General features: G+C 43.0%; 1 protein-coding gene and 1 non-coding gene across 2 annotated transcripts in view; both read right to left on the reverse strand.

The window, feature by feature from the left end:
* The window catches only part of LOC123591753, a 101,636-nt gene that overhangs the window by 67,803 nt on the left and 9,232 nt on the right, over positions 1-24,601 (reverse strand). Inside the window, exons 2-3 of the mRNA XM_045466440.1 lie at positions 18,812-19,508; positions 18,064-18,171 (exon numbers count right to left, since the gene is read on the reverse strand). Of these exons, the coding sequence (XP_045322396.1) occupies positions 18,155-18,171; positions 18,812-19,508 (714 nt within the window). The 3' untranslated portion in view covers positions 18,064-18,154. The remainder of the gene's footprint in view (positions 1-18,063; positions 18,172-18,811; positions 19,509-24,601) is intronic.
* On the reverse strand, positions 19,427-19,500 carry TRNAN-GUU. The gene has a single exon. It is a non-coding gene; the product is annotated as a tRNA-Asn (tRNA).

Below are 24,601 nucleotides of genomic sequence, written 5' to 3' on the forward strand. Positions count from 1 at the left end.
GTTGGGAAAACTGGACAGCTACATGCAAAAGAATGAAATCGGACCACTTTCCTACTCCATTCACAAAAATAAACTCAAAATGGATTAAGAGCCTACATGTGAGACCTGAGACCATATAAACCCTAGAAGAGAGCACAGGCAGTCATTTCTGTCATCACCTGTCACAACATTTTTCTAGATGTCTCCCGGGGCAAGAGAAACAAAAGCATACATAAACTATGAGGACTACATCAAAATACAAAAGGCTTTTGCACAGCAAAGGAAACCGTCAATAAAACAGAAGACAACCTATTGAATGGGAGGAGATATTTGCAAATGACATATCCAATAACGGGTTAATGTCCAAACTATACAAAGAAGTTATGTCTCAACACCAATAACACAAATAATCTGATTTAAAAACAGGCAGAGAATGTGAATAGACATTTTTTCCAAAAAAGACATGTAGATGGCCAACAGATACATGAAAAAGTGTTCAACGTTACTCATCATCAGGGAAATGCAAATCAAAACCGCAATGAGATACATCTGCCAGAATAGCAAAAAACAAGTGTTAGTGAGGATATAGAGAAAAGGGAACCCTCATGCACTGTTGGTAGGAATGCAAACTGGTGCAGCCACTGTGGAAAACAGTATACACGTTCCTCAAAAAATTAAAAACAGAATTACCATATGACCCGGTAGTAATTCCACTAAGAATTTACCCAAAGAATACAAAAACACTAATTTGAAAAGATAGGTGCACCCCTCTGTTTATTGCAGCATTATTTACATTAGCCAAAGTACGTAAGCAACCCAAGTGTCCATTGACAGATGAATGGATAAAGAAGATATGGTGAATATGCACAACGGAATATTACTCAGCCATAAAAGAGTAAAATCTTGCCATTTGCGACATGGATAGATCGACAGAGAAAGACAAATACCATATGATTTCACTGATATGTGGAATTTAAGAAACAAAAATAAATGAGCATAGGAAAAAGAGAAAGAGATGAACCAAGAAACACACTATTTAAAAAACAAATTTTTAATGTTTCTCCATTTTTGGAAGACAGAGACAGAGCACAAGTGGGGGAGGGGCAGAGAAAGAGGGAGACAGAATCCGAAGCAGGCTCCAGGCTCTGAGCGGTCAGCACAGAACCTGACGCGGGCTCAAACTCACAAATCGCTAGATCGTGACCTGAGCTGAAGTTGGACACTTAACCAACTGAGCCACCCGGGAGCCCCGTAACACACTCTTAACTATAGAGAACAAACTGGTGGATACAGAGGGGAGGTGGGTGGGGGGAGGATGGGTGAAATAGGTGAAGGGGGTTAAGAAAACACTTATCATGATAAGCACTGAGAAATATGTAGAATTGTTGAATCACTATGTCGTATGTGAAGCTAATAAAACACTGTATGTAAATTATACTGGAATTTTAAAAAAAAGAAGAACCAAGCATATAACTAAAAGAAAGAAGAAAGAAAGCAAGCAAGCAAGCAAAAGTAGCAATGACTTCAGGAAAACAGGAAGAATTAATAAATAGCAAACATAAAAGGGAAAATAAGTAAACAACACAAAAAAATGTCTAGACTTGTGCATCCACTGATGGTATGCCCCGCCCCACCAGACCCCCCTCAGGTTCAAGTCCGCTGCTTGGAGTACTGGCGGCTGATGATTCCAGTTGAATTCATCCTCTGGAATTACCCTCAGTCAAAGGAAGTTGCCCTGCATTAAGTTTATGCCCCTTCATCAAAGGCAGCCCACATCCAATGGCTGGTTGATACAAGAGTGCAAAGGCCCAGCCACCCCCCCACCCATGCCTTGATGTAATCCATCTCAGATGGGCTACTCAGCCTCAGAACTCCCCATGGAATCAGCTGGGGCTGCTACTGCTAACTGTACTGCAGTTCAACTCCTCCCTTTGCCCAAACCTCCCTTGGTCCCTCAAAAGAGCTGTTCCTGAGAGCATTTCTCAAACTTGCACGTGCAAATCTCAGAATCTTGGTTACTACGATCATCCAACCTGCAACGGCTAGTGCTGGAAGGGGTCCTAGGAAGCAGGCTTTAAAATGAAGTTTTGGAGCTGCACCAACCTCTGGCCAGGTGGCAATGAAGACCCATAACTGGTGGTAAACAGAGCATGGACAGTCTCTAGCCTGAGGTAGTTGTGCAAGTATTAAAATGCTCACCATGTGAATGGGGGTAGGTTACTGGTGGGAGGGAATGCACTGGTAAAGGCAGTATCTCAGGAGTTTGAGAGATAGAGAAGGTGGTCATTACAAGGATTATGAAACTGGCTGCTGCTGAGGACAATGGAAGAACTAGGCAAGGACAATGAAAGGTGGAAGTTAATTAATCACCAATTAAGTGTCAGCATGAAAGTCATGCCTCGTTGGCACCATATAAAGAGACTCTCATCTCCTATGAGTAGAGACCAGAGAAGTCTCAGGGTCAAGCCCAGGACTCATTATAAGAGTAGCAGAGCTTCAGAAGAGGTTGAATTCTCAAGCCAGGCCAATCTACTACCCAAAGTTAGGACCTGTTGGGACAGAGCCTGCCCTAGGGCATGGGATGAGGACATCTTGACTTCCTACATTCCCTCCTCAGCCTCTGGGTCTGCAGGAGTGGCCCAATTCCTCCTGTAAATGGCCAGCACTCACTCCTTGTTTGAAGATGATGCAGAGTCATCTGCCTTGCAAGACCTTGCACTCCCTTCAGACCTAACCCCACCTCCCCTCTAGTCATCAGACAAATCAGTAGGGTTAAAAGGCATAACAGAACCCAGCCTGCTGAGGGAGAAAAGAGATTATGCCCGGCAAAGGGAACCATAGGACCAAGCTAACATGTACCAGCAGAAGCCAAGAGTATACATATACATTTGGGACAGATCTTTTGGGTGTCAGATCAAGGTGGGTAGAAAACAAAGCTGGATAAAGAAAAGCTGATCAATATGGACGATCCTATGACCTACAACCTGACAAGCACCCTGGGAGATGATGCCTGAGATGGCTCTGAGAATCAGGTAGGAAACACAGCTACATTAGTTGAGGAGGAAATGCCAGAGATGCCAGAACAAACAGGAGAATAAAGGTTTCAGGGTGTTCAGAAAAATGGTCTAGAGTGGTTATACTATTTCAGGCCAGAAGACTTACCCACCGACAATATTCAGTGGCAGCGCCCAGAGGACACTCTTTAATAAAAAGGGAATGCACTGGGGTGAAGGGCAGTCCTGCTGTCTTCTGTAGTGACTTCTTGGACTGATACTGGGGATACTCTGACAGAACTGGTTTCCCTGGTAGCAACTGGGTGATTGAGTCCTGAAGTAATGGAGGCCAGAACGTGGACAATTACTGCAATGCCTGGAAAGGTTAGATTGAAGGTGTGGGAGTCTGAGCCACTGAGATAAGGAGATGCTTCATAGGACACAGCATCCTCAGGGACGAGATGGGTGAGCAGCCAATAAGCATAGTAGTCAAACGGTACAATCAAAAGAAGGTGAGGATGGGTCTTCTAGAGACGGAGAGTAGCCATCCCGACAAGGAACTGCTGTACTCTGCCCAGTTTCTGGATCTGAGTCATTACTCAGCCCAGTTTCTGGATCTGAGTCATTACTCAGACTGAAAGCCCACTGACTGAAGAATGGACTAGGCCCCAGGCGGAAGAATCCTATCACTCCTGTCCAGTATATAAGATAAAGATTCTCCCAATCCTTCTGCCAGGGGGACATAGAGCCATTCGCTATGGTACACTGGGGGAAAGAGGAATTCCCAGACACTTCAAGGACGTAGACCGAGTCCGAATTAACACTAATACCCAAAGACCTAAATTATCATCATGCTCCCACACCATCCCCACCGCCCCCTACTCCCAGCAGAGTGGGCACTGGCACAACCCAGGTAATAAATGGCACTGTGACATCATGAACCAGCAGTGCTGAATGCATAAATGTAGAACCGGAACGGATATACTTGACAGCTGGCACAAAGTCCCACATTGGTTCCGGGCCCTGTGGGGCAAAAGGGACCCTTGAGGGAAAAGCCAAACAGAAACTCTGAAAGTGTCCCCTCCTGCCCCCAGCCTAGCTGGTAAACAGAAACAATATCATGTGACAGGAGAATGGCAGAGATTAACAACACCCTTGAACATCCAAAGAACGCAGTGGAGGTCCTCATCACATCTCCATTCAATTTACTGGTCCGACCTTTACAAAACCCACATGATTCCCGGAAGATGACCTCTTAAGCAGTCGCCTCAGTGGTACCACGGCCCTGGGTGTATGGCAGGTGGTCGTCCCACCAGGAAGGAAGGAAGGTCAGAAGCACTTTGCCTTCATGTGGGACAGACATGAGACTGTGTTTCCAGTCTAGCTCCAGGGCGATGTTCATTCTCTTGCTCCGAGTCATAGTATGATCAGAGGGGACCCGGACGGTCTGGACGTTGTGCAGAACATCACGGGGTTGGCTCTACCGATGACATCACCTCAGGCAGACCAGATAAGAAAGAAGGAAAAGAACCTCGGAGGTATTGGTAACACCTGTGCGATCCAGAGAGCGTGGGAAACGAATCCCACAGAGATTCAGGGGCCACCCCAGTGGTGAAGTTATAAGGAACCCTGTGGTCTCAAGCGTCCCTTCCGAAAGCAACTGGCAAAGTACTGCATCTCACAATTCCCACCGCTAAAAAAAAAAAAAAAAAAAAAAAAAAATAGCAAAAATGTCTGCTAGAGACTCAAAAACACTCAAAAACACCATTTCTACCTATGTATTAGGTGACGTAAAAGGCCGTCAGAACAGCTGTGAGTAGGGTCTAGGGCAGGAAAGGGCCCTGCAGTAAATCTGGGCTGCAATGCATGTAGTCTTGCCTTGTGGGCTACACAACTCAACATACCCTGTGGTATTAGATGAGTCTTGGTTTTTTGGCATTCATTCATTCATTCATTCATTCATTCATTCATTCATTCATTCATTATTTGGTAGGAAAAGATGCCTTGTGGAGTTAATGGCAGTTCCAAAAATGAGAATCTCACAATACAGACCCCCACAGTTCTGGACCAAGGCCATGCCATCGGCAGCAAATTGTCGCCTATCATTTAAAAACCACCTTTGAACGTGCTCCGGGACCCTGGCAACAGAATGCCTGACCACAGGCCATTGAGTGATCATAAGACCAGAACTGCCCAGCCTGAACTGGGCTCTGGCAGACCCCCAGTGTTCTAAGGTTGCACAGGCCCCACAGCCATCCATTGTAAAATGGCAGGGATACCTCTGGGATCAGGGTGAAAGGAGATAAGCAAGCCACATGGGCAGGTGGCCCTAAATCCCCATTTCAGCCACCAGCATTGCCTCTCCCTCAGTCAACATCTATGGCCATATTGGGAAGCTGGGGTGGGAGGAGGTCTCTTCTGACCGGAGGACAAAGGAAGAAAAAGGCTGCGTGTAGTCACAATGGGTCAGCTCAGAATTCAGGTGCAAGCCAAAAATGTATACCAACTATACTACTGCCCCCCTGAGGAGTGACCCTGAAAGGCAGCAATGAGGACAAAGCCTTTCAATGGGCGGAGTCTCATTCAGATGGTACCTCTCTGTGGACAGGGACACAGCCCAAGGTAATGTATATACATAGACTCATGGCAGCGGTGAGTGGCTTGGCTGCTTAGTCTGGGGCTACAAAGGTAAAAGATCAAAGGCCTGGTAGCAAGTCCTCAAAGAAGACCCCAGATAATTCTCTAACGCCCTCAACAGGCATGGTGCTATACTCATCAACAAGAGGGGCCTGCGTCCCCTCCCTGTGAATCTGGGCACAACTGAGAACTGTTTTTGACCAGCAGAATGCAGAGGAACAACATTTTGAGACCTCTGTGCCCAGACATTAAGAAAGCCTGGCTTCGGGGCGCCTGGGTGGCGCAGTCGGTTAAGCGTCCGACTTCAGCCAGGTCACGATCTCGCGGTCCGTGAGTTCGAGCCCCGCGTCGGGCTCTGGGCTGATGGCTCGGAGCCTGGAGCCTGTTTCCGATTCTGTGTCTCCCTCTCTCTCTGCCCCTCCCCCGTTCATGCTCTGTCTCTCTCTGTCCCAAAAATAAATAAACGTTGAAAAAAAAAAATTTTTTTTAAGAAAGCCTGGCTTCTTCCACCCTCTGGCTCTTTGAGCCCTGAGCTGCCATTTGAAGAAAACGAGGCTACCCCGCTGGAGAGACGGGCCCTGGAAGATGAGATGCCAGGTGGAGAGAGAGGCCACGTAGAGGAGCCTCGGTGCAAGGCATCTAGTCCCAGTGCCAACCCGACCGCAAACACATGACAGACCCCAGGCGACGCCGCTAAAGGTATTGCTTGGCTGAGCCCCAGTCCATCCATGGAATCAAGGGATGCAGTAAAACGGCTGTTGTTTTAAGCCACTGGATTTTATCGTGGCGTGTTACGCAACGATAGGTGACTGAAGCGGAACTTGGGGTCTGAAAATAAGGTGTCTACCTGGACAGAAAATGAAAACACGTCGCATTAGCTTTGGGACCAAGTGGCAAACAGAAGGCTGAGCTCCTTAAAGAGACCATTCGTGAAGGCTTGAGAGACAGGGACAAAATCGTCATTGGAGACTAAAGGCAAGGGGACCTGAGTATTCTGTATTAACAGTATGTGGTGCAAACACACACACAACACAGAGGTCAAACTGTCATGTACAGTGAGGCGGGAAATAGAAAAGGTACCCAAGGAACTCATGGGTCCGGCTGGGGATATTTATAGGCACGGTGGAAAAGCTCCAACTGTTGTTTTTTTTGTTTTGTTTTGAGCTGCCTATGACAAAAGTACATGAAGAGTAAGATAAGAAAAAAAGGAAGTATAGTTTTCATGCAGAACTGAGAGGGAACATAAAGAAACCAGGACTGAATAGGTTTGAAAGCAATGCTGTCTCTCCAGATGAAGAAAGCCTCTCAAGGTAAGAAACGGACCCAGAGGGAAAAAGAAAAAAATCAAATCCAGGACCCCGAGAGTAAAACCTGCCTCGGCGTAAAGTTCAGGTCAAGGATGGACCTAGGAGACACTTTGTTGAAAGCTCAGGAAGATTTTAGGTGATGTGTCACAGGGCCTTCCAGCGGAACAAAAAGCCTTCTAAGAATCCGAAGGGCGTACCTCTCAACTAGCCAACAGGGCTTCTAAGAACCATAAGGAAGTTGTTCCAGACCAACTTCCCAGTCCTGTTTCAGAAAGAAGGCAGGTATGGCTTTTGCCAAGTGGAGTTGATTATGATTCGATACAAACAAAATGCACGACGTCTCTCAGGGAACTGAATCCATTTGGACCAAAAGGGACAGAGACTGTTCGTAATGAAAAACGGTCTTTGGGTCCTCAGACTTCCACAGGCGGTACACAGACCAAGAAAGCTGTCTAGCTTCAAAGAGAGGCCATTTATTATGGAAAAGGAAGGATGACTCAGGGTAGAGGCAAGAGGTTTGGGAGCTATTCGCACAAATCAGGACTGGTTTAAAATGAAGGACTGGGGCGCCTGGGTGGCGCAGTCGGTTAAGCGTCCGACTTCAGCCAGGTCACGATCTCGCGGTCCGTGAGTTCGAGCCCCGCGTCGGGCTCTGGGCTGATGGCTCGGAGCCTGGAGCCTGTTTCCGATTCTGTGTCTCCCTCTCTCTCTGCCTCTCCCCCGTTCATGCTCTGTCTCTCTCTGGCCCAAAAATAAATAAACGTTGAAAAAAAAAGTTTTTTTAAATGAAGGACTGGCAACACGTTGCCTGCTGGATTTCAAAATTACTATATGAATCTGTAACTGTGCAATACCCGCTGTATCTCCCCCTTTGGGCTATTCTGATTTGCCTGTTCCTGCCTCATCATCGTTGGGTGAGTGTCGAGCAAGCAACTTATCTCTTCTATAATTCTTTAGAGCAAGAGGAGCCATACCTAAGATGTTACATTCAAGGAAACACATCTGAGAAGCCCCATCAACGCCTACGCCTAATTTTAATGATGAAGTCCCGGATTCAGGTGGAGACGTTATGAGATGAGACTTATGGTCTTGGAAGAAGGGGTGAGTCATATTTTATATGAGGGGGGAATATGAAAAGTGGCCAGAGGATGGACTGTGGCTGCCACTCTTCAAGGACAACCCTAATAACTCTGGCCTTCCTTGCATGCACATACCGTTACTCAACAGGAGACCAAGCTAATGTCCCAATGAATGTGGGTTGGGGCTGCTCAACAGAATGCAAGAGGTGAGGCTCCAGGACTTGCGAACCCAGGCTTTCAGAAGGCCAAGTAGCTTCTACTTCCTCCCTCTTTGTCCCTTAAGACAACATACGAGAGGTTCTGGCTATCTTGCGGGATGGAGTGTTCACATGGAGGAGAACTGAGACGCCAGACGACCAGCCCAGCCCCATCTCGCTGCAACTGAGTGAGAGACCCCACACAACACCAGCACAGGAGCCCCAGGCGGGCCCCCAGCCAGACTGCAAAATCATGAGATAGAACTAAAGTGTCATAACTAAGTTTGGGTGTGGCTTTTTACGTGGCAACGGACAACAAAATAGGGTAGGGAGGTCCGGGGGAGAGGAATGTGGAAGAGCCAGCAAATGGTAGTAGGCATGAAAAGTGGAGTTCTTTGTATTGCCTGCTACCTCCCACAAGAAAACATCCACCAAAGAAGAGACACTCGCAAAACACCTTAGGCAGCTGACACCAGCCTGCATCTGTCATCAGCCACCCCAGCGCGGATCAAATGAGCTCATAAATGGAGCAGCCATGGTGCTAGGGATGAGGCTATGTATGCACAGGCCCAACAGCACGGACTTGCAGCCACTAAGGCAAGGCCAGCTGCTGCCACTGCTGAACGTTTCATTCTGTCCATAAGAGAAACTAACACCAAGCCCCTAATATGGCAACCAGTCAAGGATAGCAACTGGTCACTGGTGGCCAACAGACTACCCTGGACCCCTTGCACCCCGACAGGGGCAGTGATTTCCCTTTGGCAACCCACAAAACCTATCTAAGACTGGTGCTCAAACGGTGGCATGGCATTGCATTGAGCTACTGCAACAGGAGGGGCATATGACCGTGGGACCAACTTAGCCTTTCACGACCACATCATCCAGAAGCTGCTGGCCTGAGAGAAGAGTGGAATGGCTGCTTAAAGACATAACTGAGCCAAAGCCAAAGGCAGCTTGGAAATGATACCCTGGATGGCCACTCCATGGGACATAGTAATATACAGCTGAAATCAATGACTGTTATTTGGTACTGTGTCCCCAATACATAGAATACAGGAGTCTGAAAACCAAGGATTATAAGTAGGAGTCAACAGTTTACCATCCCTTTCAGTAACTTACTTGAGAAATTTGTACTTCCTGTACCCACGATCCTAAGCCGAATGCTTCCACCAAGGGATACAGCGAGACTGTCATTAAACTGAAAGCATAGCTGCCTCCAGGTCACTTCAAGCTCCTTTTGTCAAGAGACCATCAGGTAAGAAAACTCGTCATCTTTCTGGAAGGAGTACTTGACTGTGATTACCAGGAGGAGGAAGGATTGCTATTACGCGGTATGGAGAGGAATGCATTCACAGCCAGGTGACTCACTTGTGGTGTCTCTTGGGACACCTGTCCAATTTTGATTGTTAACAAAGAAATGCAGAGTTGACAGCTTACAAAGGGTGCAATGAGCATGAGTTCAGCCCCCCAAGGCTGGAAGTCCGCATCACTCCATGAGACCAGCTTCCTAGACCAGAGGAAGTGCTAGCAAAGGATCAGGACAGAGATGACGAATATCGATTGTAGCTTCAAGACCAGCTACAACGGTTAGGGCTATGATTCATCCCACTAACTTTCCTCTTGTGAATTTCCCAGAAAAAGAGGCTGTCCACGATCGTGGAGAAGATGGAATGAACTGACCATACAAAGCAAGTAAATTTGATCAGGAGAGAAACCCTCAGGAGCAAGGCATTTATTCGTGCTGTTGCTGGCAATGTTGGATGTTGGTAACTCCAGCTTTATCATTCCTCAAGAATTTCCCTTGGCCAAACAAAGAGGTTTTACCCAAGGTTCCGGCCTCTCCCCATGGATGGTCCACATCAGATGATGACTTAACGTGGAGGTACAAAAGCCCAGCCCCCATGCCTTGATCTGGGATATTCTGGGAAGGCTTCCTCAGCTCCAGAGTTCCCCATGGGATTCTAAAACTGTGTCTCATTTCAATTCTGCCCTCTGCTCAATCTCACTCCCCTTGTTCCCTCAGAGGTGTCTTTCCATAGAGCAATCTTCAAAAATCTCTTACACCCAAATCTCAGGATCCATTTCCCTAGGAACTTGATCTGTGTCAACTTGCTCAATGAACCCAAGTTTGTATTAAAATAGATAACGAAGCAGCCCTCTTGGTGCAGTGGGCAGTGCGTCAGTCTCATAAAATAGATAACCCTGGTGCAGCCACTCTGGAAAACAGTATGGAGGTTCCTCAAAAAGTAAAAAATAGAAGTAACCTATGATCCAGCAACTGTACTACTAGGTATTTAAACAAAGGATACAAAAATACAGATTCTAAGGGATACCTGCACCCTTATGTTTACAGCAGCATTTTCAACGATAACAAAACTCTGGAAAGAGCCCAGATATCCATTGACTGATGAATGGATCAAGATGTGATACACACACACACACACACACACACACACACTGGAATATTACTCAGCCATCAAAAAGAATGAAATCTTGCCATTTGCAATGACATGGATGGAGCTAGAGTGTATTATGCTAAGTGAAATAAGTTAGCCAGAGAAAGACAAATACCATATGATTTCACTCATATGTGGAATTTAAGAAACAAAACAGATGACCATACGGGAAGGGGGAAAAAAAAAGGACAGAGAGAGAGGGAAGCAAACCATGAGAGACTCTTAATGATGGAGAACAAACTGAGGGTTGATGGAGGGAGGTGGGTGGGGGCTGGCCTAGATGGGTGATGGGTATTAAGGAGGGCACTTGTTATGATAAGCACTGAATGTTGTATGTAAGTGATGAATCACTGAATCCTACTCCTGAAACCAATACTGCACTGTATTTTAACTAGAATTTAAATAAAATTTTAAATAAAAATAAAATAAAATAAGATACCAAACCATCTCTACCAGATAATTCCAGAGTTTTGTTTTCCACCAAATACAGCCATGTTTAAGGGTTCCTATTATTGTCTACCCTCCACCCCCCCCACCCCCCCACCCCCCCACCCCCGCCCCACCAACTCTTGCAAGTGTTAGGCTAAAATGTTTGCCAGTCTGGTGCCTGTGTAATGGTAACTCACTCCAAATGTAATTTACAGTCTCCTGATTACTAATGAAATAATCTCTTCAGATGTTTATTGGCCACTTGACTTTCCTGTTCATATCTATTAACTGTTTTTCTATTAGGTATTTCTCTTCTTTTTAAATCTACATATGACTTTTAATCTACATATGATTCCAATGTTGGTTTTATGAATTATAACTCTTGGCTTGCCATTTCGCTCTTTCAATAACGTCTTTTGAGGGGTGCCAGGGTAGCTCCGTCAGTTGACCATCTGACTCTTGACTTCAGCTCAGATCATGATCTCACAGTTGTGAGAGGGAGCCCCACGTAGGGCCCTACAATGAGCATGGAGCCTGCTTAAGATTCTCTCTCCTTCACCCTCTCCCTCTGCTCCTCCCCCACTCGCACTCCTTCTCTCTCTCTCCCTCTCTCTCGCTTGCTAAAAAAAATAAATAATAATGTGTTTTGATAAACATAAGTTCTTAATTTTTTTTTTTTAATTTTTGAGAGGAGGGGGAGAACCTCTCCCTTCCCAGCAGAGAGAGAGAGAGAGAGAGAGAGAGAGACCTCTTAATGTTGATGCAAACCAATTTATCAATCTTTGGGGCACTTGGCTGGCTCAGTCAGTGAGCATGTGACTCTTGATCTCAGGGTTGTGAGTTCAAGTCCCACACTGGATGTAGAGATTACTTAAAAATAAAATCTTTTAAAAAATCTATCAATCTTTACTTTTGTGATGAGTTGGGGGTCTTTGGGGGGGGTGTCTTATTTAAGAAAGTCCCTATCATGAGGCCACAGGATTTTTATCTGCATTATCTTCTAAAAACATAACTGCTTTATTTTTCATATTTAAGTCTATGATTCATCTGGAATTAATTTTTGTGTGAAGTGTGAAGTAGGAATACAATTTCGTTCTTTCTACATAGATAACCAATTGTCCCCATACCATATATTGAAAATTCAGTCCTTTCTCCACTGTTCTGCAGGGCCACCCTACATTTTTTAATCGTCTCACTTTTTTAGAACAGGTTTAGATTTACAGAAAAAATTGAGACCATCGTGCAAAGTACTCATGCACCCCACATCTAGTTTCTCCTATTATTAACATCTTACGTTAATATAGTACATTCGTTATCATAAACCATTATCAACACATTATTATCCAGAGTCCATAGCTTCTTCATATTTCCTTAGATTTTACCCAATGACCTTTTCCATCCAGGATTCTATCTAGGATACTACATTACATTTACTTGTCTTGTCTCCTTAGATTCCTCTTGGTTGTAATAATTTCCGACGTTCCTTGCTCTTGAGGATTTTGAGTTTTGAGGAGGACCAGGCAAGTATTCTACAACATGAGCCTCTGCTGAACTTTGTCTAATGTTTTCATCATGAGTAGACTGGGATCATGGGTTGGGAGAAGGAAGACCACAGAGGCGAAGTGCCATCATATCAAGGGAACATACTACCAACATGACTTCTCTCTATTGATGTTGTCTTTGATCACCTGGCTGAGGTAGTGTTTGTCCGTAAAGTTGCCCTTTCCTTGCTCTCTCCATCCCTTTCCGTACTGTACTCTTTAGAAGAAAATCACTATGCACAGCACACACTTAGGAGCGGGGAATTATGCTCCCCCTTTCCTGCGGAGCCACCTTCTTAAAAAATTAAATATCCTTGGGGCACCTGGCTGGTTCAGTTGGTGGAGCGTGTGACTCTTGATCTCCAGGCTGTAAGTTCGAGCCCCACACTGGGTGCAGAGATGACTTCAAATAAAATCTTCAAAAAATTGTTTAAATGTCTTTAAGTATGGTTCTGGGTTTTCAATCATTCCCATTGGCTTTACGTATCTATCCCTGCATCGATACTCTACTGTCTTATATACTTCATAGGAGGGGGAACACAACCCCTCAAAATAATTTAAAAATTTTTTTTAATTATGGTTACAATATACAGAACGCAAAACTTAACATCTTTATCATATTAAGTGTATTGTTAAGGACATTCCCATTGTTGTACTAGCAGTCGCCAAAACTCTTTTCATCTTGCAAAACTAAAACTCTATACCCACACTTTAGCCACTATGACCATGGGTGTACAAATACTTCTCTTTTCAAACCTTTTGGTTATGTATCAAGAAATAGAATTGCCAGACCTTATGGTAATTCTAATTTTTTGAGGAACCACCACACCGTTTTCCATAGTGACCGTATCACCTTCCATTCCCACCAGCAATGCACATGAATTCCAATTTCTCCATGTCCTCACCCACACTTGTTATTTATTTACAGCTTGTAGTTATTATTCTGTTGTTTTTTAACGGTAGCCATCCTAATGTAGGTGACGTGATATCTCCCTGTGGTTTGGATTTGCATTTCTCTAATGATTACTGATGTTGAGCTTCTTTTCATGGACTTACTGGCCATTTGTAGATCTTCTTTTTTTTTTATGTTTATTTAATTTTTTTAATGTTTTGTTTATTTTTGAGAGTGAGAGACAGAGCGTGAGTGGGGGAGGGGCAGAGAGAGGGGGAGACACAGAATCCAAAGCAGGCCGCAGGCTCTGAGCTGTCAGCACAGAGCCCCATGCGGGACTTGAACTCACGAACCGCGAGATCATGACCTGAGCCGAAGTCAGACGCTCAACCGACTGAGGCACCCAGGTGCCCTATTTGTAGATCTTGTTTACAGAAATGTCTACTTGACTGCTGTGTCCACTTTTGAGTTGTTTGCTTTTTATTGTTGAGTTGTAGAAGTTCTTTATATATCCCAGATATTAACCCTTTAACAGATATACTATTTACAAATATTTTCTCCCATTCCATGGGCTGCCTTTTCACTCAGTTGATAGTGTCATTCATTTGCCAGAAGTTTTTAATTCTGATGTAGTCCATTTTATCTACTTTTAAATTGTTGCCTGTGCTTTTGTTGTCATATCCAAGAAATCACGGCCAAATTCAAGGTCATGAAGATTTCCCCTATGTTTTCTTCTAAGAGTTTTATAATTTTAGATCTTACCTGTAGGTATTTGATCCATTTTGAGTTGATTTTCGTATATGATGTAAGGGAAGGACCCAACTTGATTCTTTGCATGTGGAAATCCAGTTTTCTCCACAACATTTGTTAAAAAGACTGTCCTTTCTCCCTCGAATGGTCTGTGAACTCCTGTTGAAAATCATTTGATCGTGTACACAAAGGTTTATATATGAGCTCCCTAATCTCCTCAGTGTTAGTTTTAAGAGAGAAAAGTAGAATTCAAAATTGTATACATAGTATGAGTTCAGGTATTATTTTATATTATAAACATGTTATTTAACAAATAAGAGAATACAAGCTTATTACAGATAATTTGGACAGTAAAGTATAAAAAAGAAAAATCACTAATAATCTTCTTTTGGTGTATTTCATTCACCATCAAGAAATATTTAGAGATCACCTATGTAGGTAATTTAGTCTCATTACAGAATTAGGATCATGCTTTTTGGACAGTTTTTGTATCTAACTTTTTATACCTGATTCTATACTTTAACATTGTCCAAAGGCCTTTTTCCTGAAAAATATTATGTAAATGGCTATATAGTATTCTAATGTCTAAATAATATACCATAATTTATTTCACTACTTCCATAAGTATTGCATGTTTTATCTTATTTATGATTTCTATTAGATAGTATATAGTAAATATCACATAGTAAATTCTACACATATTTATTATTATAACCTTATACATACACTACTTTGATAACAATGAAGAATTTTCTTTGAAGAAAGAAAGCAAAATTTTTGCTCTGGATTCTTACATGCTGACCCTTTCTGCGAAGCCTCTCCTTAGTGGTATTAAAAACTGAACTTTCCACAGCTTTAAACATGGCTTTTTTTCCCCACACAAATTAGATTTTCCTTTATAGTTATTTATAGTTTCCAAATAACAGGATGACTATGTGTTTTCCTCCAACAGAGGCCTCTGGATCCTTGAGATTTTAGAATAAATTATTTTGAAAACTACTGCGTCATCTTCTTTCTGCACTTTTAATCTCAAATCTCATTTTGGTTTTAAAATTTATTGTTTTTCAAATTTTTATTTTATTTTTTTAATTTGTTTTCAAAAGTAAAATTTTGATTAACATAAATGTCATAGTAATTTCTAGGTTATTATTGTTTCATATTTTTAAAGATTTTATTTTTATGTAATCTCTATACCCAACATGGGGTTCGAATTTACAATCCCAAGGTCAAGAGTCCCACCATGCTCCCCACCCCCTTACCACCCCCTCCCCCCCGACTGAGCCAGCCAGGTGCCCCATGTTTCATGGTTTTATTAATTTTTTTTTTTTTGACGTTTATTTATTCTTGAGACAGAGACAGAGCATGAACGGGGGAGGGGCAGAGAGAGAGAGGGAGACACAGAATCGGAAACAGGCTCCAGGCTCTGAGCCACCAGCCCAGAGCCTGACGTGGGGCTCGAACTCACCGACTGCGAGATCGTGACCTGAGCTGAAGTCGGACGCTCAACCGACTGAGCCATCCAGGCGCCCCTCATGGTTTTAAATAGGTGGGGGTAGGAGCCGTTTTTATTTGCTTACAGACAAAACTCAAAACTTCAAATAGATAGTAAATTTCCCATATTTTCCACCTTAATAGCACAAATTTATTCTTACCAAGTTAATCGTCGATGGTGGATCAAAAGTGAGCAGGCATGGAAAACTGATTTTCAATTTCTATTATTTCTCCTGATCTTCACGTGTAAGTACTCATCTGATAGCGTTAGTAGTAAATTTATTTTTGACTCCCGATCTAAGACAACGTAAAATGCTCATTGTAACCTGAGAATCCGTATGTTTGCAATTTAAAAGTTATAGTTTGGTGACTGGGAGGAGAACAAGGGGGGAGTCTCTGGGATGTTGATAATTATTCTATTTATTAATCAAGACGTAGGTTACAAAGAGTTTCCTTTAAAATTATGTTTTAAGAGTTTTCTTAGGGTATATGAGTCTAAACAATTTTTAATGACTTTCTGCGGCTGATAAAATTAACATTCTTTTAACAGGAATGGGAAACTGTTCTTTTTATTTAAGTAATCGCTACACCGAAGGTGGGGTTTGAATTCACAACCCTGAGCTCAAGAGTTGCATGCTCCTTCCACTAAGCCAGCCAGGCGCCCTGCCCCGATACAATCAACATTCTTAGTTATTTAAAAGGTTTCAACTTCTTAAACTATTTTCTAGCTAAACGTATTATAGTTTATCCTACCACCAGTTTATTCCTGCTCCGCCGGCTATAGCTATAAGTTGAATTTTTTAGGCCTCAAGCCCAGCAAAATTCCGAGAAATAAAATTAAAAATCATGTTGGCATTACTCATTATGATGTATCATGTATGCAGAAATAAGGCATTTGTGTTTCTTTGGCAGTTTAAAAGTTTTCCCCCCCCAAACCTTGTATCGTATGACATCAGACACAGGTGTTAGAAATGAAAACAGAGACATAGTACCCACGTGGCTTCCTCCTGACCTCCATTATTTAAAGAAATGCGGTGATATAAAAAATATTTTAAATTATTATTTATTACAAGTTACCTGAATCTCACCTGCTCTAATAAGTTTGTAAGCCACAGCACCTATGTTCACCTTTTACTGCATTATTTTAGTGAGTTTTTCTCATACTTTATACATGAAGTTTAAGTATACAACTGTTTGATAACAATATTAGAAACATATTTACATATTCAGATGCTCGACATAGACTGTTAAAGGCTCTTCAGTCTTCAATTAATGATCTGAATATCTCGACACATTTCTGGTATCACAGAACCAAGACACTGAAAACCAAGTAACGCTCCCCAGAAGTAGCATGAATTGCAACATCTATAAGCAGTACACACTGAAATTTTACAAAGCCAATTTCTCCATAAATATTTAAGCGATTTTTCTAAAAGGCTTCCCACCTGTCTTCTCTGTATGCAACAGCGAGTACAAGGAAATGCACTAAGCACTTGCCTACATAATAAAATCAACTACTTACATTAGAGGGCAGTTTTGCACTCCTTGCCCCGCCTCCATTCTCATTTAATCCCTCCTCTTTACTTTCTGGCCTCTAAATCCTATTAATCCCCGAAATAGGATGAGATTGAACATACGGAAAAAATTTTAGGATCAAATTTAAAACGGCCGCCTAGGCACCTGTCCAGGGCAAACCGTGGTGCTATCTCCCCAAAGTGTCCCGAAATCGGGGTCTGCATGGGTATATCCCAAAGGCCAAACATCAGTCCAAGAATCCTTAGGCTGCACATTAGCCCCCATTGCTTGAATCTATTCTTCTTTCTATCTTTCTTCCCTATTTTGCCCGGGCTATTCCAGCCTGTCTTTGTTTCTAATCTGGCCTTCTCCAAGGAAATGCTATCAAATTGTTTCCCAAAGATCCATTTCACATTAAGATTTCCTGTTCCTACCCAGTTTTCATTTCAGTAAAACGAAGCAGCACGATGAATGTGCAATTTAACAATGCCCTTTAGTATTCCATGAATGTTCGATGGGTTTCTTTTTTCCTTCATGAACTCTGGAACAAAATGTTAATGAAACGTCATAAAAATTCATTAAAAATATCACCTTTGGTTTTAAATTAACTAATTAATCAAGGAGCTCTAAGTCAGAAGGAGAAGTATAGTACAACAGTGAGGAGCACGGGCTCTGGAGCCTGACTGCCTGGGTTCAAATCTGCACCACGCTAGTGACTAACTGCAGATTCAGGCAAATCGGCCCACCGCACCTTGCTTCCGGTAGCTCATCTGTACAGTGGCAACAGTAGGACCTACCTGGAAGGGTTGTTGTAAGGATCGCACTTTCTTCCATGAAAGCACTCAGAGCAGTGACTGGCCAGGACTGAACACTCACTAAATGTGAGCCCTAATTAACATGTACACCTGAAAATACAAAGAAGAGCGTAACTATTCATTTGCGGGAATAAAACATCCCTTTTCTCCAGAACCATCCTTCACATTTCTGTAATCTAGACCCAAGACAATAATTATGAAGAAACTATGATTACTTCTGAAAGGCAGCATATATTTAGAGAATGAAGTACAAGGTAACTATTTTCAGAGGACTTTGCATTTGGTGAACTACATCGTATATGCTTATCGAAGCAAAATATGTTAGCAGTTTCACTTTGAATCTTTCTCATAATTTTTTTTTTAAGTTTACCACAGTCACACAGCTGTTAAAAGACAAAACCAAAAAGCAGGTTTGCTCCCTTTCCGAATATTTGGGAAATGTGGCAGGTCCTTTCCATCCTCTATAAAATTCTGGCCCTTGAGTATAAAAAGTAAAATGTAATACATAAATGCGCCTACGATCGAGCCCCCTCAAAGGCTTTAGAACAAACATTTCTGAATTCACCAGTACCAGGAAGAGTCAACGTTGAAGTTATTTTACGGGAGTTTATGCTTTACGCGGACGGAGAAGAGACCAACGTTGCACGCACAATTCAACATTAGTGTTAAAAACCGTGAAGAGTTTTAAATCAATGTGCAGCTTGAACTTGGCACCTTTTAAAATACATACATGCACGCGACCTCTGACATTTCAGGGGTCCTGAAGCAGAAGGAGAGCAGCTCGGGCCGCGCTCCCGCCGCCGGGGCCTCCGGGGCCGCTCGGAGCTGCGGAGGCGGGTTCGAGCCCCGGACGCGGCCGCGCGCGCGCGCGCGCGCGCGGCTGAGGGGCCCGCCCGGGCTCTGCGCGCTCTCGGCGCTCGCCGCCAGAGTCTGTCGGTCCGCTCGGAGCCCGCGGGAGCCTGGCGAGGCAGGGAAGGGACTTGTGCGGCCTGAGCTTCAGGAAATGAGCGAGGAGGACGAGGGCTCCTTTGGGCACCCAGCGGCCTGAGTTTGGGAACTGGGAGATCGCAAGTGAAAGTAGGCGCGGGCTTTAAGGCGCTGGACCCTCCCGCCGACCCCGGGGAACGGCAGGAAGAGCCCACCTGCCCGTCTCCAGCAGGGGACGGCTGGGGGAGGGGCCGCCAGCGCTCCCGGAAGCTGAAGAGCCGCACGCAGGGTGGGCGGTGAAGTGAGTTGGGCGGTTTCTTTTCCCTCGACCCCCGGATATCCACCTCAGAGTCGTCTGTAGGTCTGAACTCCAACAATTGTGCAAAAGTACCGGCGACAAGCCCGCAAAAGACGGAGCCGTCCCTGGGTGGGCTCGAACCACCAACCTTTCGGTTAACAGCCGAACGCGCTAACCGATTGCGCCACAGAGACTCCGGTGCCTTTTAGTGCGCCAGTTATAGCTTCTATGGGGAAGTGTAAAGGCAATGTGTGACTGTTGTTTTCTCTGCTGTTTCCCGATTCATATTATTAAAATCAGAATCTTTCACTCAGTATATCTACCTCTCTTCATTTTATTTTCAGCCTTTAAAGAATATTGGGAAGTTATAAAATACAGCAAGATCGGGCAGAATTTCAGATTGCAGCGTGAATTAAAATACCGTCGTTTTTGTTTGTTTGTTTGTTTGTTTGTTTTCCCCCAGCTCCCGTTTGGAACGTTCTGTTTCAAGAAGATAACTCTTTCTGATGTTTCCTTTTTATAGGGAAATAAAAAATTTAATCTTGTCAGCTGAGAAACTTGCCTTTTGTTTCAAACTCTTTGTCCAGTGTTTTGTTCGCTAATCTTCATGATTTACTTGTGTGGCATTCATAAGGTTATCTGAATTGTATTTATTTGCCTTCTTTCTTTTTATTTTCCAGGTATTATTAAGTGCATATAGGCAATCCCCATTCGCTTGTCACGTACTGGCCTGCTTGCAATTATCTGTCACTGACATGTTTTTATTGGAAAAGAGCTCTAGGAAAAAGCTACATACAGTAACATTCATTAGTCCTGTGCATTCTAGTTCATTGCTAAATCGCCCTTCATGCTCCCTAAGATGTAGCCTAAACACGCACATTTGAGCCATGCCACTTGAAACACACGTCTCGCAGGATATTTATAGCCCAATTGAGGAAAAAGAAGTTAAGAAGAAAAGAATGATTTCTAACTCCTAAAAATCCCTAGCTGTTGACAAAAATCTCTGTAGATGCTCTCTCTGAAAATGTTCCCCTTTGTGTGACTATTTCCAGATGCCCGTTGAGGTACTCTTCAAAACGCTCAACACTCTTTTTTGCCTCTTCTCTCCTCAAATAACTGCTCGTTTCCACTTGACAACTCTGTATTTAAATTTTGAACAGTCACTACATTGCTTTGTCCAGAATGCCTGGAGAAAGAATTCGTTTTGTGATTTATAGAGGTTGTGGCTACATCCTCAGTCCAATCAACATTTGGAGTTCCTGTGGCTTGATAAGGCAATTTAAATTGGCTTTGGAAAACAATTAGCAGGATTCCTTGAAAGCACTGGGACATGAAACAGCTGTGAATTCACACCCAGCTGTACCAGTCGTCTTTAAACAAACTTTTTAGAAATGGACTAGAAAATTCTGAGTTTGGGGGGGGGGGGGGGGGAAGTCCAGGAAGCGCTTCTAAAGAATAGCTAATGAGTCTTATTTCGTTTTATGCTGCTACCTTCACATATGATGAGAAACCTTCGTTTGTATTTTATGCACCTGTTATTGTGAGCTAAGTCTACCCGCTGGTTTTACTTCTGTGGATACCAAAGTGAGTGTCCTTTCGGCTGCTGTTGTTCCTGTGTCTGTTCAGTGAGAGCAAACTGCAAGGAGGTCCCTCATCACCCCTTCATTCAGCATTAACCCTCCTGCTTAAAATAATGTTAGAAACTGTTCTTCTCATGTGAATACCTTCAGCTCTTTGGCTCACTTCAGTCATCATACGAACAGGTTAACTTCTAAAAAGAGAGACGATGAGAAACGGCTGATGAGAAAAACTGATTCAAAAAGGAATATTAATTTGCATGCTAAAAATGTGTCTATGTGGAATGCCACATTTGTTTTTAAACTCAGTCTTGAGTCTGGTTCTGTTGGTCATATTTTTTAATCAAATAAATGGCTATTTCCACGGCTCATTAGCTTTGTCTCTTTTTTGTTTTTTTTTTGTGTTTTTTGTTTTTGGTGTCGTTTCTTGAAAATACTTCAAAAGAACGTGTAAATATTAAATATACTAAATGGAACCTCAGTGTTTTGCTCCAAAAATAAGCTGTCTATCAAACAGCTTTTATGCAAAATGCCCCCTTACAAAAATAAAAGTATGTGTTGTCCTCTAAACCTTGGCAGTTATTTCCTCTTAGGCCTTCTATCTATGCCCAGTATTTAAACCCAAATTAAGCCCACTGGAGTAATTTTAGAAACATACATTATCTTTTCTTAAATTTCAGGATAGCCTAAGATAAACAAGTTTTATGGCTTCATTAGTAGTTAGGTCTTTATAATTACTAAAAGTGAAAAGGACTGAGCATTTTGCCCCCCTTTTTGTGTATCATACACAATTGAACTTTACCTTTTCCAAGAATGTGCCCTATCAAAGAGGCTGACCTGTGCAGATTAATGGGCCTATATATTTTATTTCCTTCTTAGAGGGGAAAAAAAGAGAGAGAGGGAGAGAAGGAACATCTGTGCAAATGGGATCCACCCGTCTTACCAGACAAGGCAAGATAGACCACGTTGATTTATAGACCTTTCAGGTAGCACAAGTTCAATGCTTTCAGATAACGTGCCTCCAGCCTCAGACCAACAGAATAGGCAACTCACAGGATTCCCATTAACACACTGGTACATGACCTTCATTCTTTTGAATGACTGTATTTCAGAAAGATGGTGACTGAGTGGTTAAAAATGAAAAACCCAGTGGGTCAGGATTTTTGTGTAAATACAGCGAGTTGGAGAAATTATCTCAATAAATGGAAGATTGTGGCACCAGGAAACAAAAGAGAACACTAAACCAAGTGTCACTGAGAGCAAGAAAACTATGAGACCAATTTCCAAAGCCATTGAAGTCATGTTTTAAAACTGACTTATAGGGGCGTCTGGGTGGCGCAGTCGGTTAAGCGTCCGACTTCAGCCAGGTCACAATTTCGCGGTCCGTGAGTTCGAGCCCCGCGTCGGGCTCTGGGCTGCTGGCTCAGAGCCTGGAGCCTGTTTCTGATTCTGTGTCTCCCTCTCTCTCTGCCCCTCCCCCGTTCATGCTCTGTCTCTCTCTGTCCCAAAAATAAATAAAAACGTTGAAAAGAAAATAAATAAATAAATAAATAAAACTGACTTATAGTAGAGTTGAACCCTTCCAGCCAGTTTCAAGTTTAAATTCTATTTCCTACTCACAAAAAGTATCATTCGAAACTGTTGACTAAGGGCCAGTTGTCAGGTTAGCAGGCCAATGGCAGCGTCCAAAACACTGTTCACAGAGAACAATTGCTTCCACAGTTTACTGCTAAGGTGGGTCTACTCACAAACTAAGAAAATTAAGAAAGGTATTTTAGAATATTTTGTCTTCATCACTTTTATTTTTTATTTATTTATTTTAAGGGAGAGAGAGAGAGAGAGAGTGCGTGCGCATGAGTCGGGGAGGAGCAGAGAAAGGGAGAGAGACGATCCCTAGCAGGCTGCCTGCTGGGAGATCAGGACCTGAGCAGAGAGTGAATGCTTAATTGACCAAGCCACCTGCTTGCCCCTTCTTCATTTTTAAAATTGTCTCTTAGCTGGAAAGTTTTGTGAAATTATTCAGATAATTATCTCCATTTCATTCTTTTTTAATGTTTACAGAGAGAGAGAGAGAGTGAGTGGAGGAGGGGCAAAGAGAGAGGAAGACACAGAATCTGAAGCAGGCTCTAAGCTGTCAGCACAGAGCCTGACCTGGGGCTCGATCCCATGAACCATGAAATCATGACCTAAGGTCAGACGCTTAACCAACTGAGCCACCCAGGCACCCATGAATATTTCTGCATTTTAAAGCCAGAATTGGTAAAGAGTGTAATGGTTAAGTGCATGCATGCTGTACTCAGGCTGCCTAGATTGGAACCTAGCTCTATGCTTAATGGCTGTGTGCCATTGGGCAGGTCATTTAACCTCTCTGTGCCTCAGTTTCCTCAACTGTAAGAGGGAGATAATAATAGTACATGCATGTTAGGATTCATTCTTAGCATTCATCTTGAGGGTAAAATCAGAAAAGCACTTAGAACAGTTTCTGGCACTCGGAAAATACTATATATAGCTGGTTTTGTTTGTAATGTTGTATTTCAAACATAAAAATCTAGATCTAGCTTTTAAACTTTTTTCTTTTTTTAAGTAAGCTCTCTCCCCACTATGGAGCTCGAATTTACAACCTCAAGATCAAGAGTCACACGCTCTACAGATTGAGCCAGCCGGGTTCCCCCTTTCATAGTAATTAATGGTAGATGTATGATGGTTAGTTACTGAAGACAATGAAATGCTAGATTATTCTATGCTACTACTATTTGGGATTCACGGACCATGAGATCATGACCTGAGCCAAAGCGGACACCTAACCAACTGAGCCACCCAGGAGCCCCTTCTTCATTTTTAAAATTGTCTCACTTAGTGGGAAAGTTTTGTGAAATTACTCAGATAATTATCTCCATTTCACTTTTAATTTAATAGACATGATTCAAGAGAAAAGGTAGAGAGGCAGAAATAATATATCGATACACTACCTAATGTGTCGGACGAAAATTATTAAAACTATAGTTTATTCATCACAAAGCCTTCCTTTGTATATGGAAATCATTTGTATGGTTTGGCCAAATTATACAGATCTAAAATTTTAGTCATTGCTTTTTTCATTCGTGGGAAAGTATTATTCACAAACTGTATTGATGATTTCAACTGTGTCCAGACCAAAAGAATCTTGGCCTCAGCTAGAAATTATGGGGGTTGGGGGACAGCAGGGATTTTAACTTTCTTTAGTATACGCCAGAAACTTCTCCGGGAAAAGAAGCCTACAGTTATCTCAGTAATTTGGATAGGTTCTACCTCATAGTCCATTTCTTGACCACAACACTGTTAATACAAAAGCCACAGCCTTGTATTTCCCATGATGCTTTCACAGAAACACTTGGAGGCAATAGTTTTTTGCTATGCCATCTATACAGTGAATGTGCTGCTGAACTGGCAGGCCTATCAGTCTGAATTTACCTATTAAAAATTAACACTAAAAAAAAAAAAAAATCGGAAGAGGCATGCCTGGGTGGCTCATTCAGTTAAGTGGCCGACTCTTGATTTCGGCTCAGGCCATGACCCCAGGGTTCGTGAGATCTAGCCCCACTCAGGCTCTGCACTGCGTGTGGAGCCCTGCTTAAGATTCTCTCTCTCCCTCTGCCCCTTTCCCCCGCTCGCACGCTCTCTCTCAAAGTAAATAAATAAACATAAAAAAAAAATCAGAACAGATATCCTCTTTCCATTC

This window comes from Leopardus geoffroyi, chromosome B4 (genome assembly GCF_018350155.1).
Source record: "Leopardus geoffroyi isolate Oge1 chromosome B4, O.geoffroyi_Oge1_pat1.0, whole genome shotgun sequence".
NCBI lineage: Eukaryota > Metazoa > Chordata > Mammalia > Carnivora > Felidae > Leopardus > Leopardus geoffroyi.